Source organism: Bombina bombina, chromosome 5 (assembly GCF_027579735.1).
Source record: "Bombina bombina isolate aBomBom1 chromosome 5, aBomBom1.pri, whole genome shotgun sequence".
NCBI classification, from domain to species: Eukaryota; Metazoa; Chordata; class Amphibia; order Anura; family Bombinatoridae; genus Bombina; species Bombina bombina.
This window is the reverse complement of record NC_069503.1, coordinates 568,694,669-568,709,086: the sequence shown is the minus strand read 5'-3', so window position 1 is coordinate 568,709,086 and position 14,418 is coordinate 568,694,669. Positions and strand designations below refer to the sequence as shown.

At 35.1% G+C, this 14,418-nt stretch overlaps 2 protein-coding genes across 4 annotated transcripts in view; one reads left to right on the top strand and one right to left on the bottom strand.

Moving 5' to 3' along the window:
* FASTKD3 (FAST kinase domains 3) overlaps positions 1-6,950 on the bottom strand; it is a 244,585-nt gene extending 237,635 nt beyond the window's left edge. The window contains exons 1-2 of the mRNA XM_053714516.1: positions 6,796-6,950; positions 698-2,140 (exon numbers count right to left, since the gene is read on the bottom strand). Coding sequence (XP_053570491.1) covers positions 698-2,132 — 1,435 coding nt within the window. The 5' untranslated portion in view covers positions 2,133-2,140; positions 6,796-6,950. The remainder of the gene's footprint in view (positions 1-697; positions 2,141-6,795) is intronic.
* Positions 6,951-7,179: 229 nt separating this feature from the next.
* MTRR (5-methyltetrahydrofolate-homocysteine methyltransferase reductase) overlaps positions 7,180-14,418 on the top strand; it is a 169,411-nt gene continuing 162,172 nt past the window's right edge. The window contains exons 1-2 of one of the 3 annotated variants that reach the window (XM_053714513.1): positions 7,180-7,261; positions 11,354-11,469. In XM_053714513.1, coding sequence (XP_053570488.1) covers positions 11,414-11,469 — 56 coding nt within the window. In that variant the 5' untranslated portion in view covers positions 7,180-7,261; positions 11,354-11,413. Of the gene's footprint in view, positions 7,262-11,351; positions 11,470-14,418 lie in introns of those variants that run through there. The other 2 variants (XM_053714514.1, XM_053714515.1) reach the window with 2 other exon arrangements.

Here is a 14,418-nt window from a genome sequence, read left to right as displayed (position 1 = left end):
CTAACCTTTTCAATATTGTAAGTCTTGGGGAAAAAAAAAAGTTAAACCCCCCCCCAGGTGGGAAAGTGCTTAGCACTCAAAGGGTTAAAGCATCCTTACCCATTACTAACAACAATCCCATAAAATAGATAATGGAATTTTACCAGAGACTTATTTTTTTGAAGATATTAAGACAGCTAGTACTTATGAAGCACATTCCAGGAGCAGTTTTAACAAAGCTTAATCCCTAAACAAAGAGGGTTAAGCAGTTGCCGGCAGGGCATTAAACATACAAGATTAAAGGGACACAACACAAATTTTTTCTTTTGTGATTCAGATAAAGCATGCACTTTTAAGATACTTTCTAATTAACTCCTATTATCAATTTTTCTTCATTCTCTTGGTATGTTTATTTAAAAAGCCTGAATGTAAGTTTAGATGCCGGCCCATTTTTGGTGAACAACCTGGGTTGTCCTTGCTGATTGGACAGCACCAATAAACAAGTGCATGGTTCTGAACCAAACATTTGCTGGCTCCTTAGCTTAGATGCCTTCTTTTTCAAATAAAAATAGCAAAATAACGAAGAAAATTGATAATAGAAGTAAATTAGAAAGTTGCTTAAAATTGTGTGCTCTATCTGAATCATGAAATAAAAAATTTGGGTTCAGTGTCCCTTTAACTAATGGTCACAAACATATTTAAACATTACATATTTTACCTTGCAGCTGTTGTAGAAAATAGGGACTGAAGATCTTTGCAACAAAATTAACAGGGAACCGTTCTAGAAGCGTGCATGAGTGGAGAAGGTTAAGTAGAGTACGTGGCTGGAACTGAGAAAAGCGGCTGCTCAAAATTTTCTCAAGTTTTCGAAATAACGCAGCATCATTTGGTGGTAGGTAATTCAGCTTTCCAAATGGTATAACTTGCTGCGCAATTTGCTGGGTGGTGAACTTTTCTGAATTATACACAAAGCTCTCTGCAACTGCATCAAATATGGGTTTAGAAAGAATGAGTCTCTTACTACAATAGCGCATGACTCCGCTAACCACTTCTGGAGACACAGTAAAGGCTGTATTTGGAACATGTCTCTCTAAGGCTTCAATAAAATAACGGTCTGTGTGTTCAAAGTATGTGAAGGCGACTAAAACCTTTACAAGCTCTTCCTCTGTGAATTGCGGTATGTAACGTATAGAATGTTTGCATAGCTTTATAACAAGTGGAAGCGCTTGTGTCTGTTTGAGAGCCACCAATGAATGGAGTATAGAACTTATTAACTTTGGGTTTAATTGTGAGATCATAGATACTGTAGTTTCATGCATTTGATTTAACAACCCTTGGTAATGTCCTCCTTCACCTAAACCAGCTTGGAGTAAACAATAAACCATCGCCATTTCTTCATAGGTCCAATCTCCAACCTTCTTACTTTTCACCTGTTCCACAACTGTCTGTAACATAGCAGAATTAGGCCCTTCTATTTCTAACAAGCTTTCTCCCAAAATGCAAAGGTTTTGTATGGTCATCTGTCCATTGTCAAGACGTTCTTGACTTTCAGACAACAAACGTACCATTAAAGTGCTCCATGGATCTACTCGCAGTTGTACAAAGGCTTTTAAGGCATTTACTAGGCCACTTGTGGACAGTTTCTGGGACTCCAGCTCAAATTGTAAACAGATTGCTTTAAATATCATGTTTTCAAAAATATCACTGGGATTGACGAGAACACCATCTTTATTTCCAATCTGTGCAATCCTAAGCATGGCTGCTGCAGCCAAAGTATCAGTTATAAGTTCCAGAGACTCCAACAGTTTAAATACTTGGTTGCAAGAATGGAGGCATCTAAGCTCTTCAGTAAATTTCTTTTCATCTGCTTGCTTTTTACTTAGACTGTAGCTATTTCCTGTGTCTCCATGGTGGCGGACTGGACATCCTGCTATAGAGTTAGGTGGGTACAAGATAACTGCATGGTAATTTCTACAGGTGTAAGGTACCAAGATGTGTGTCTTCTTGAGAGGGTAATTGTTGCGGTATAAAGTGTGCATACATTTATTGTCTCTGGTTAAACATTTTAAAGTTGAACTAAGATTTACCATGCTTCTATAAGCACGTATCATGAAAGAAACATGCTGAGAAGCATTTTGGCTAATTAAAGCCATGTCTTGTGCTGCATGGGAGAAACAGAAAACATTGAATTAGAAATGTTTTATCATTTAAATAAATAAAAAATTACACTAAACTACTTAAAATTTTCCTTATGTTCTCCCACTTAAGAAGATGAGAGAGGCCTGTAATTTTCATCATAGGTATACCTCAACTATGAGAGACAAAATGTATAAACAAATCCAGACAATCACACTGTCTGATTTGGAAAGAATTTATTTGCATATTATGGTGGAAAATAAGTATTTGGTCAATATCAAAAGTTCATCTCAATTACTTTGTTATATATCCTTTGTTGGCAATGACAGAGGTCAAACGTTTTCTGTAAGTCTTCACAAGGTTGTCACACACTGTTGCTGGTATGTTGGCCCATTCCTGCATGCAGATCTCCTCTAGAGCAGTGATGTTTTTGGGCTGTCACTGGGCAACACGGACTTTCAACTCCCTCCAAAAGGTTTTCTATAGGGTTGAGATCTGGAGACTGGATAGGCCACTCCAGGACCTTAAAATGCTTCTTACGAAGCCACTCCTTCGTTGCCCGGGCGGTGTGTTTGGGATCATTGTCATGCTGAAAGACCCAGCCACGTTTCATCTTCAATGCCCTTGCTGATGGTAGGAGGTTTGCACTCAAAATCACACGTTACATGGCCCCATTTATTCTTTCATGTACACGGATCAGTCATCCTGTTCCCTTTGCAGAGAAACAGCCCCAAAGCATGATGTTGTCACCCCCATGCTTCACAGTAGGTATGGTGTTCTTTGGTTGCAACTCAGCATTCTCTCTCCTCCAAACACGACGAGTTGTGTTTCTACCAAACAGTTCTACTTTGGTTTCATCTGACCATATGACATTCTCCCAATCTGCTTCTGGATTATCCAAATGCTCTCTAGCATACTTCAGACGGGCCCGGACATGTACTGGCTTAAGCAGGGACACACGTCTGGCACTGCATCTGAGTCCCTGGCGGTGTAGTGTGTTACTGATGGTAGTCTTTGTTACGTTGGTCCCAGCTCTATGCAGGTCATTCACTAGGTCCCTCCCATGTGGTTCTGGGATGTTTGCTCACCGTTCTTGTGATCATTTTGACCCCACAGGGTGAGATCTTGCGTGAAGCCCCAGATCGAGGGAGATTATCAGTGGTCTTGTATGTCTTTCATTTTCTAATTATTGCTCCCACAGTTGATTTCTTCACACCAAGCTGCTTGCCTATTGCAGATTCAGTCTTCCTAGCCTGGTGCAGGTCTACAATTTTATTTCTGGTGTCCTTCGACAGCTGTTTGGTCTTCACCATAGTGGAGTTTGGAGTGTGACTGTTTGAGGTTGTGGACAGGTGCCTTTTATACTGATAACAAGTTCAAACAAGGTGCCATTAATACAGGTAATGAGTGGAGGACAGAGGAGCCTCTTAAAGAAGAAGATACAGGTCTGTGAGAGCCAGAAATCTTGCTTGTTTGTAGGTGACCAAATACTTATTTTCCACCATAATAGGCAAATAAATTCTTTCCAAATCAGACGATGTTATAGTCTGGATTTGTTTCCACATTTTGTCTCTCATAGTTGAGGTATACCTATGATGAAAATGACAGGCCTCTCTCATCTTCTTAAGTGGGAGAACTTGCACAATTGGTGGCTGACTAAATACTTTTTTGCCACACTGTGTGTATGTATGTATATATATATATATATATATATATATATATATATATATATATATATATATATATACACATACATACATACACACACACACACATATACATATATACACATACTAAACATACAGTGTATATATTTTTTATATTAAGAAATTCAAGAAAAATCACCAGTACTAAACCCTCCAATATAGTGTTCTTCTAATAGTATATGGTAAACAAAATTCTCTTAGTAACATACATTTACAGATAGTACTATTGAGTTACTTATAATGTTGGTGTCAAAATACAAAGAATTTTATATGTAAAAAAAATTGTGCTGCTGAAATATTGATACAGTGTACCCATTTCACTGTTAGAAATAATATTTAAAAAGAGGAAATAAATAATGCAAAATTAGCGCACAGATACAGTATGTCTATAGATAAGGACGAAGTATGAATCCGCCCTCCTAGAACAACCACCTGGGTATACACTCGATGTCCTCGAGATACATAAGATAACAATAATCAGTGATGCCTGCTTATTATATAATATTAAAAAGAGGACATTAATAATGCAAAATTAGCGCACAGAAGCAGTATGTCTATAGATAAGGACGGAGTCTTAGAAAAAATAAATAAATTAAATCTAAGTTTCTTTCAAAGTCACTTGATTTACAGTCCCAATTTGAGTGAATCTGTGTAAAACGCTTTCTGCTTACCAGATGAAACCTCAATCCTATGAGGTAAGTTATCAGCTCTGTGGGGGTGAGGGGAAGTTCTCCTCTGTCCTCCGTTATTACAGTGATGCCTCCATCTAGGGTTCTTTATCTGAATCCAGTGTCAAAAGTATAACTTCAATCCGTGATGAGGTAAGCTTTATTGCATCTAAAATATAATATGTAGTATACTATAATCCCACGGATACCTCTGATCAACAGAGGCCGTAACAGTAGTCTCTAATAGTTAGTTATCTCAAGAGAGTCCACAGTTGAAGGGCCGTGGGGCATATAAAAACAAGTCAAAGAACAACGATATAATATGTAGTATACGATAATCCCCACGGATACAGGGTGCCCGGTAATGTTATTTAAAAGGTTAAATCACATTGCCGGGCACCCTGTAATTCCACATTCCTCTGATGAAAAAGTTTTGTATGACTTTGAAACGCTTAAGGACCGCTTCAGTGGGCTAACAGGGAATCTTGCATACCGGCAACCGTTTTAGTTTTGTTTACATGTGGTGACTATATCTGTTAGAGTCACTATTTTATGCTTTTTCGTTCTTTGACTTGTTTTTATATGCGGCCCTCCAACTGTAAACTCACTTGAGATAACAAACTAATAGAGACTACTGTTACAGTCTCTGTTGATCAGAGGTATCTGTGGGGATTATCGTACATCGAGTGTATACCCAGGTGGTTGTTCTAGGTTGTAAACTCACTTGAGATAACTAACTAATAGAGACTACTGTTACAGTCTCTGTTGATCAGAGGTATCTGTGGGGATTATCGTACATCGAGTGTATACCCAGGTGGTTGTTCTAGGAGGGCGGATTCATACTTGAAAATATATATATGTATAATGTATTATGTTCACAGCTTAAAGGGACTGTAAAAAATTTTCCCCTTGAATGGACATTAAACAATTTGACGTGGTAATATAAAAAAATAAAATTATATATATATATATATATATATAAATAAATAGACGCTATTCCAGACTGACTTTTAACCACTGTATTATTTTACCTCCATTTTTGAATAAAGTTGTTTTTGATTACACACCTGGAGACTCACTGGTTCTCTTTTTTTCATATATATATAAAAAACACTTTACAATATACTTTTATTATTTATTTTGTCCGCTTTTCTTGTAATTCCATTCTGGAATGTAAGCATTTCAGTTCCTCTTAGAAATGGAAGTGCAGAGCACTGTTATATTCCACACAGCCATTGGCTGCACACCCTAGTGACCTATTTAAAATGGTCTTTGATTGACCACAGCAAAGAAGGTAACTAAAATTACAACATGGCAGCTCCCATTGTTTTATAGACATTAAAACTTTAAATATTGAGAAAATAACTGTAAACAACTAATGAAACATTAAAAAATACATCTAGATGTTATTCTCAAACTTATCTTTTCTTTGAATACATCATTCTATCTAGCATTTATTTAGTGTTAAATGTCCCTTTGATGAGTTTCCACTGACTTGTTATACCAGCTGCAGAGAATAAAATGTATGGGAAATTACTCTCTTAGATTTATTATTGAATATGAAATAGCTGCTTCTTGTAATTGAAACCATCACCCAATCAAATGGGCTAAGTCTACATTTTACACAAAATACTCAATTTCTCTTATTGTATATACAGTGAGACCAACAGTTGGCACCAGATGATCTAAAGCACTCCTCTCAGACAAGTTATTATTCCATAATAATCATTCTTCAATTTCAAGGGAATTATGTTTTTTTACTGTAGACAAACTCATCAAAAGATATAAATATTTGAAAGGTTCCAGAACTTCCCTATATTTCTATTGGTAAAAGAGTCTTGCAACATTGGCAAATGAGCTAAACAGGGGCATTCCTTGGGCAAATATAAAGTTTCCTTACAATTAGTGTCGGAATGATCTAAGCATCTGTAGGTTTGGCAGTTTCATCTCGTCAGATGTGGGCTGGTGAGTTTGTTTCATAATACTCATTGCACTTATTAAAAATAAAAAAATAAATTGTATGCTGAAATGCTTACAGCTATGAACAAGACTTTACCTATATGTTACCTAAAGTATTCTGTTTAGCAGTTAACATAAGTGAAATATAGGTAGTAGGTAGTGTTTTTCATGTTCTAAGAAGTAGCAATTGCCCAATTTTCAGAGCTAAATGACATGAAAGGGGGACAAAATAAATTTATTGCAAAGCGGTTTCATTACTTGTAACTAAAGACTTTATGTAAAACTCAAGGGGCGTTTACAGTCCTTTTAGGTAGAAATGCCAGTATATTTTTATTTTAATTACCCACCTTGTCCTCTGATTATATAGAAGGCTAAATCCGGACTCAAAATTTAGCACATGAACATGTTGTCTCTTGTCATTTCAGAACTACTAATAAATCTCTAATGTCAAAGATTTTTTTCTAATTGTAAAATGAATAACAAGCGTGTATCAAATATTGATAACTACATACATGACACTTCCTGTTGTAGTTTTCACTATGTCCAAACGTGCATCACTTGGTAATACATACGGCAGGTTTTACCAACAGTATGTCTGAAATAGTACATAGTCAAAAGCAGCTTTGCCCTCAACAAATATGACAGCCGATGACTTAGTGACGTTTGCAGGTTTACAATTAACCAATCATAAATCGCAACCAGAAAACCTGTGACCTTTGTATTTTCACCCACGAAAGTATAGTGGCTGAGAAGGGTCAAACATCTGATAGGAATACGTTGTGCAATTGGGGTTTCTGTTCTGCTTAGTGTAAGGTAAGATAAAAATGTGCATGTAAAAGAGGAGACGATGTTGATGATGTTGACAAATCATTAAAACAAGCTGATAACAATCGTTGTGTGAATTGGGAAATTATTTTGTATGGACTTCCTGTTTCCCCACGTGTTATATGCTGAGGAGTTGTCAAGTCGTTGCTTCATCTAGTAGATTATTGTGTTAAATAATAATCATTTTATGTGTACAAGATAACTAAATAAATGGTGTATTTATATAATTAACGAAAGAACGGTACAAAGGCAATGATAAATAAATACGAACGAAACAGACATATGGTTTAGCATTCCATTGAGAAGTTAAACTCGCCACCAATCATTCAGCAAGCGTATTATGTAATTTAAAGCAAAAATGTATGGAAAATTGTAAACACTACTTTATTTATTTTTTGTTTAATTTACAATACTGTTTTATGCACGTGATTTGCAAATAAAAACAAATATAAAGTCAGGGGAAATTCGCAAAAACAGTTAAAGTCTAAATACTTAACAGATTTCAAGTTTAATTACATAAAATATAAATAAAACATCACAATGTAAGGATTTAACCCTAAACGGGTTCTTCTGTCATGTCTGCAGCTCTGGTTATACAAGAGCCTGACTGACTGATGTTGCTGCCACTGCCTGTCATATCAATAGTCTGCATGGTAGCAAGAAGGGACAGTCAAATCAAAGTTAAACTTTCATGATTCAGATAGTGCATGCAATGTTAAAAGGGAGATGAAACCCAAAACATTTATTTCATGATTCAGATAGAAGTAAATTAGAAAGTTTAATATTGCATTCTCTATTATCTAATCTGTTTCATTCTCTTGGTATCATTTGTTGAAGGAGAAGCAATGCTCTAATGGTTTCTAACTGAACACATGTTTGAGCCAATCACAATCGGTATATTTATATATATATATATATATATATATATATATATATATATATATATATATATATATATATATATAAATATATATGCAGCCACCAATCAACAGCTAGTTCTCTGCTGCCTCTGAGCTTTCCTAGATAAACCTTTCAGCAAATGATAACACGAGAAGGAAGCAAATTAAATAATAGAAGTAAATTTGAAAAGTTGTTTAAAATGATATTCTCTATCTGAATCATGAAATATTTTTGGGGGGTTTCATGTCCCTTTAAACAACTTTCCAATTCACTTTATCATCACATTTTTTTTGTTCTCTTGGTATTCTTAGATGAAAGCAAAACCTAGGTAAGCTTATATGTTAATTTCCAAGCTCTTGAAGGCCGCCTCTTCTCTCAGTGCATATTAACAGTTTTTCAAAGTTAGATAGCGCAAGTTCACGTGTGTCATATAGATAACATTGTGCTCACTCCTGGGTAGTTATTTATGGGTCAGCACTGATTGGCTAAAATGCAAGTCTGTCAAAAGAACTGAGATAACGGAGCAGTTTGCAGAGGCTTTATATACAAGGTAATCACAGAGATAAGTGTAATAATATAATTTGGTTATGCAAAACTGGGGAATGGGTAATAAAGGGACTATTTTTTTAAACAACAAAACTTCTGGAGTAGACTGTTACTTTAATGTGATGTTCAAGGCAACCATAAAATAGGCAAATTTATCTTACTACTATATTTTCAAGCCCACAAAAAAAGATAAAAATAAATTACTATTTTTATTGTATTTAAAACCCACTTAAACAATAGCTACTGCTGATAAACTGTACCACTTTAAAAGGGACAGTCAAGTCCAAAAAAAAACATTCATGTTTCAAATAGGGCATGTAATTTTAAACAACTTTCCAATTTACTTTTATCACCAATTTTGCTTTGTTTCTTGGTATTCTTAGTTGAAAGCTAAGCCTAGGAGGTTCATATGTTAATTTCTTAGACCTTGAAGGCCGCCTCTAATCTAAATGCATTTTGATAGTTTTTCACCACTAGAGGGCATTAGTTCACATGTTTCATATAGATAACATTAAGCTCATGCATGTGAATTTACCATGGAGACAGCTCTTATTGGCTTATATGCAAGTCTGTGAAACGAACTGAAATAAGGGGGCAGTATGCTGAGGCTTAGATACAAGGTAATTACAGAGCTAAAACGGGTATTATTATAACTGCGTTGTTTATGCAAAACTGGGGATTTGTTAATTAAGGGATTATCTATCTTTTAAAACAGCAAACATTCTGGTGTTGACTGTCCCTTTAAGAGTTTCACAAATGTTCTTCCACTCTAGATAAATTATGCCACATTCAAGTTGGAATTGTGTGTTTAAAGGGGCAGTATATACCAATATTCATATAACTGCATGTAATAGACACTACTATAAAGAATAAGATGCACAGATACTGATATACAAATCAAGTATAAAACTGTTTAAAAACTTACTTAGAAGCTCTCAGTTTAGTTCTGATGAAAAGCCCACTGCAAGTGGGAAATAAGACCCCCCCTTCCTTTGCATATGAAAAGACCCTTTACACAAACAGGAGCAAGCTGGAGTAGGTATACGTCGGTATTCTAAAACTTTGGAGCTTGGTTAGGAGTCTGAAAATCAGAGCAATTTTATTTAAAAATAAGCAAAACTTTACATTTAAATAAAAAATAAAAAAAATATGCAAAGAAAAAAATGTGTATAATGTCCCTTTTAATATGATGCAAATTCTGAAATTAATGTACCTGACAAAACTTATATAACTATTACCACAGCTGCTGCTATGGGAGTTAATGTAATGGTAAATTTGCTATATATTGAAAGAAGATTCTGAATCTCCATAATCTTTTAACAGCAGTTTCATTCATAAACGGTTATTGTAGATGCATAAATTCCAATTATAGATTAACATTTGGAAGTTTTAATAACCTCCTTCTGGCCCTCGTTTACAAACCATTTTTTTTTCTCAGAGAGAACAAAGCACATGAGTACCTCTACAATATTTTTTTTGCAAGCCGTATGGCTAGAATGTTGATTGGCTAAGAGTTTAAAACATCATTTTCGTGAAAAAACAATACAGTTTTCGAAAGGGTGGCAAGAGGGAGGAGGGGTTATTAAAACTTCTAGGTGTGTAAATTAATAACAGGAATTTGTGCATCTACAATAACATTTTATGAATGAAACAGCTAGAGATTCAGGATTTAATATATAGCACATTTACCATCACTTTAATACTGCAGCATATGGGACTAACAGAAGATAACCATTGCAAAGTGGGCTTGTCATGAAAGAGTTTAGAACTAATTGCTGAGTTAAAAATACATACAAGGCAAACTATAAATATGAAATTGGTAAGGCAGGCAGAAAAAATAAAAGTACACCACTGGCCATTACTTTTACAATAACAAATGCTTGACCTTAATATTTATATTTATAGAAGATATATGGTAGCTAAATGTTGGTCCACTGGCCACATTTGTCCCTCCAAAGTTTGTGTGGCCCAATAAAAAGTATGTATATTATTTGTATTGACTTATGTAAATTTGAGTAGTATATAAAGTAAAACTAACTTCTGTACTGAACCCAATTTTTTTCATGCTTCACGTAGAGCATGCAATTTTAAGCAACTTTCTAATTTACTCCCATTATCAATTATTATTCTTTCTCTTAGTATCTTTATTTTAAAAATCAGGAATGTAAGCTTACAAGCTTTCCCATTTTTGGCTCAGCACATTGGATAGCGCTTGCTGATTGGTGGCACATCTAAATGTTCCCAGTGGTAAACCCTTCTATTATTGACCAATCTTCCATTAAAGAAAAGAAAAACACACTTTAGATGCCCCTACTATGTAGGGATAATTCACTTCAGCATGAATGATACTAATGCAATCACACAAGAAGTTGAAGCAATCTGGATTTTTATATCAGTGGAATAAAATGAATATTACTTTAGCAGACCAAAAAGAAAAATCCTCTTAAATATGGGAAATAATTTAACTATGTTAACTGCTTTATAACATGATGTCAGAAATAAGGAACTAGTAAACCCCTGTTAGAATATACTGCGTTTTCATACATTGGGATGTTACTGCTGGAAATATAACATTGAGATGGGTATTCTTTATGAGGTTATAATTCAATATCTTTTTTTTTTGTTCTCTTGCAGGGACACCTGTTCCGGTGCTCTTATCATCATCTACATTCCACATTAAGGTTTTTTTTTCAGATGAGATCTTGCTGGAGATTGGCTTTTAGCTTCAGTTCATCTAGATCAGGTATAAGGTACTGAAATTCACTTTTTATTCAGAGCATCTTAATATAAGATAACTGTACTACTTGTTTGTCACAATGTTACTAACAACAGTAGAAAAATGACAAAAGAGCAAATGCCACTAGTCTTTTTCTAGTTTGCCTCATGATAGATGCAGCTTTTTTGGACCCAATAAGAAACATGGGATTTCCAAATACTGAATGTAATGGTCTAGAATCTGAAAAACAATGATTTAATTAATAACTGGATTTATTTTAATTTGACCTAAAACTTTAAATTTACAAAAATACAAGAAGTGTGAATCATATTAGAAAGTAGTGCATGACAACACATTGCTAGTAGCTAGCCAAAAACTGTGAGGCATGTAAATATATATTATAGCAAGTGAACATTGTTCGAAGGCAAAAGGTGCAAGTTTTTCATTTTAATGTGTGAAGGTGGAAAGCAAATCTTTCTCTTTTTTTTTGGAACCACAAGCACACATTTTTTTTTAAGCATATTTAGCCTTAAAGGGACAGTCTACACCAGAATTGTTATTGTTTAAAAAGATAGATAATTCCTTTATTACCCATTCCCTAGTTTTGCATAACCAACACAGTTATATAAATACACTTTTTACCTCTGTGATTATCTTGTATCTAAGCCTCTGCAAACGGCCCCCTTATTTCAGTTCTTTTGACAGACATCCATTTTAGCCAATCAGAGCTGGCTCACTGGAACTAGCACAGTGTTATCTATATGACCCACATGAACTAGCACCCTCTAGTGGTGAAAAACTGACAAAATGCCCTGAGAGAATAGGCGGCCTTCAAGGGCTTAGAAAATAGCATATGAACCTCCTAGGTTTAGCTTTCAACTAAGAATACCAAGAGAACAAAGCAAAATTGGTGATAAAAGTAAACTGGAAAATTGTAAACTGAAGAATTACAGCATCTAAAATGGTCTGTACCAGGGCTCAATACATTTTTCAAAATCTAGGAACCCCCTTCCAGAAAAATTCCCCCGAAATTCAGTTTTCACAGAGTATGTATGTTTGTATATATATTGTATGCATTCACATAAGAATGGCAAATGCCTGTCTTGTAGGTGACTTAAAGGGACGTTGTAATCTAAAGTGTTTTCCTCTTTTATTGAGTTCCGAATGGTCCATTTTACCTCTAGATCATATTTGTTTTGCAAACTGCTCTTTACCTTTATTTTCAAACAGTTGCTTTGCCACAAAGGCGGAAGCACCTAATTGTCTAAAAGGTCTATGTATCCTGTAGCATTAAGGGGACATGAAACTTAAACCTTTTTCTTTCACGATTCAGAAAGAGTATACCATTTTTAAACAACTTTCAAATTTACTTAAAGGGACATTATACAGCAATTTCCCTATAACTGCATGTAATAGACACTACTATAAAGAATAAGATGCACAGATACTGGTATAAAAATCCAATATAAAACTGTTTAAAAACGTACTTAGAAGCTTCCCATTTAGCTCTGTTTAAAAGGTTACGTGAGTATTCTCCCAAAACTTTGGGCTTGGTAAGAATTCTGAAGATCACCACAATGTAATTTAAAAATAATCAAAACTATCCATTTAAAAAAAAATAAAATGTATGGCCTATATAAATGGATCATCTACAAAACATTTATGCAAAGAAAAATCTAGTGTATAATGTCCCTTTAAGTTAACAATCTTGCTTCATTATTTTGTTAGCCTTTGTTGAAGGAAATGCAATTGACGACTGAATACATCTGGTGAGCCATTTTCAAAAGACATATATGCAGCCACCAGTCAGCAGTGATTGGCTAGTAGTAGATTGCTGTTTCAGAGAGTTATCAACAAAGGATACCAAGAAAACAAATCAAATTAGCTGTAAACTTGCATGATCTGAATCATGAAAGTTTAATTTTGACTTTACTATCCCTTTAAGATGACCCTTCACGGGAACTAATGGACCTAGCCCAAACCTTGAAATAAACATTATCCCTTTTTTTACATCTGGTTGCTATGCATTCCAGTAAGTGGCTTGTTCCATCAGGCGCCTAGATAGTAAAGCTTGATTATTTAACCCGTGCTCTGGAATAGATATGAAAATCTGGCCTTCTGGGTAGTCTTGAGGACTGGAATTAGGAAGCACTGCTTTACACCAGTGTTTCTCAACTCCAGTCCTCCAGTAACCCTAACAGGTCATGTTTTTATGATCTCAACTAGAGCACATGTGAAATAATCAGCTGATCAGTAACCATGGTTACTAACCTGCTGTCGCCCATCAGCTGATTATTTCACCTGTACTCTTGTTCAAATATCTTAAAAATCCAGCCTGTTAGGGGGTACTTGAGAAACACTGCTTTAAACTAGTACAGCCTATGCTTGGCATTGCGCTTGTGTACAGCTGCTAGCCCATGGAAACCTATCTTGTGAAGCTCCTGACGCACAGTCCTTGTGTTTGTTACAAGTGATGTAACACATGATAGGTGATTTATACGCTCTACACGCTTCAGCACCACAGCTCTGGGAGTTTGTGTAATCTACCACTTTGTGGCTGTGCTGTCATTTCTTTTTCAAATGTTCCATTTCACAATAATAACAGTTGACCGAGTAAATTTAGTAGAGCAGAAATTGACAAAGGTAGAATTATATGATGGTGCCACGTTTAAAATCACTGAGCTTTTCAGTACAGCCAATGTTTGCTATGGAAATTAAAGGGACATTAACCCCTTAGTGACCAGAGCACTTTTCCATTTTCTGTCTGTTTGGGACCAAGGCTATTTTTACATTTCTGCAGTGTTTGTGTTTAGCTGAAATTTTCCTCTTACTCATTTACTGTACCCACACATATTATATACCGTTTTTCTCGCCATTAAATGGACTTTCTAAAAATACCATTATTTTCATCATATCTTATCATTTACTATAAATTTTTTTATAAAATATGAGGAAAAATGGAAAAAAACACACTTTTTCTAAC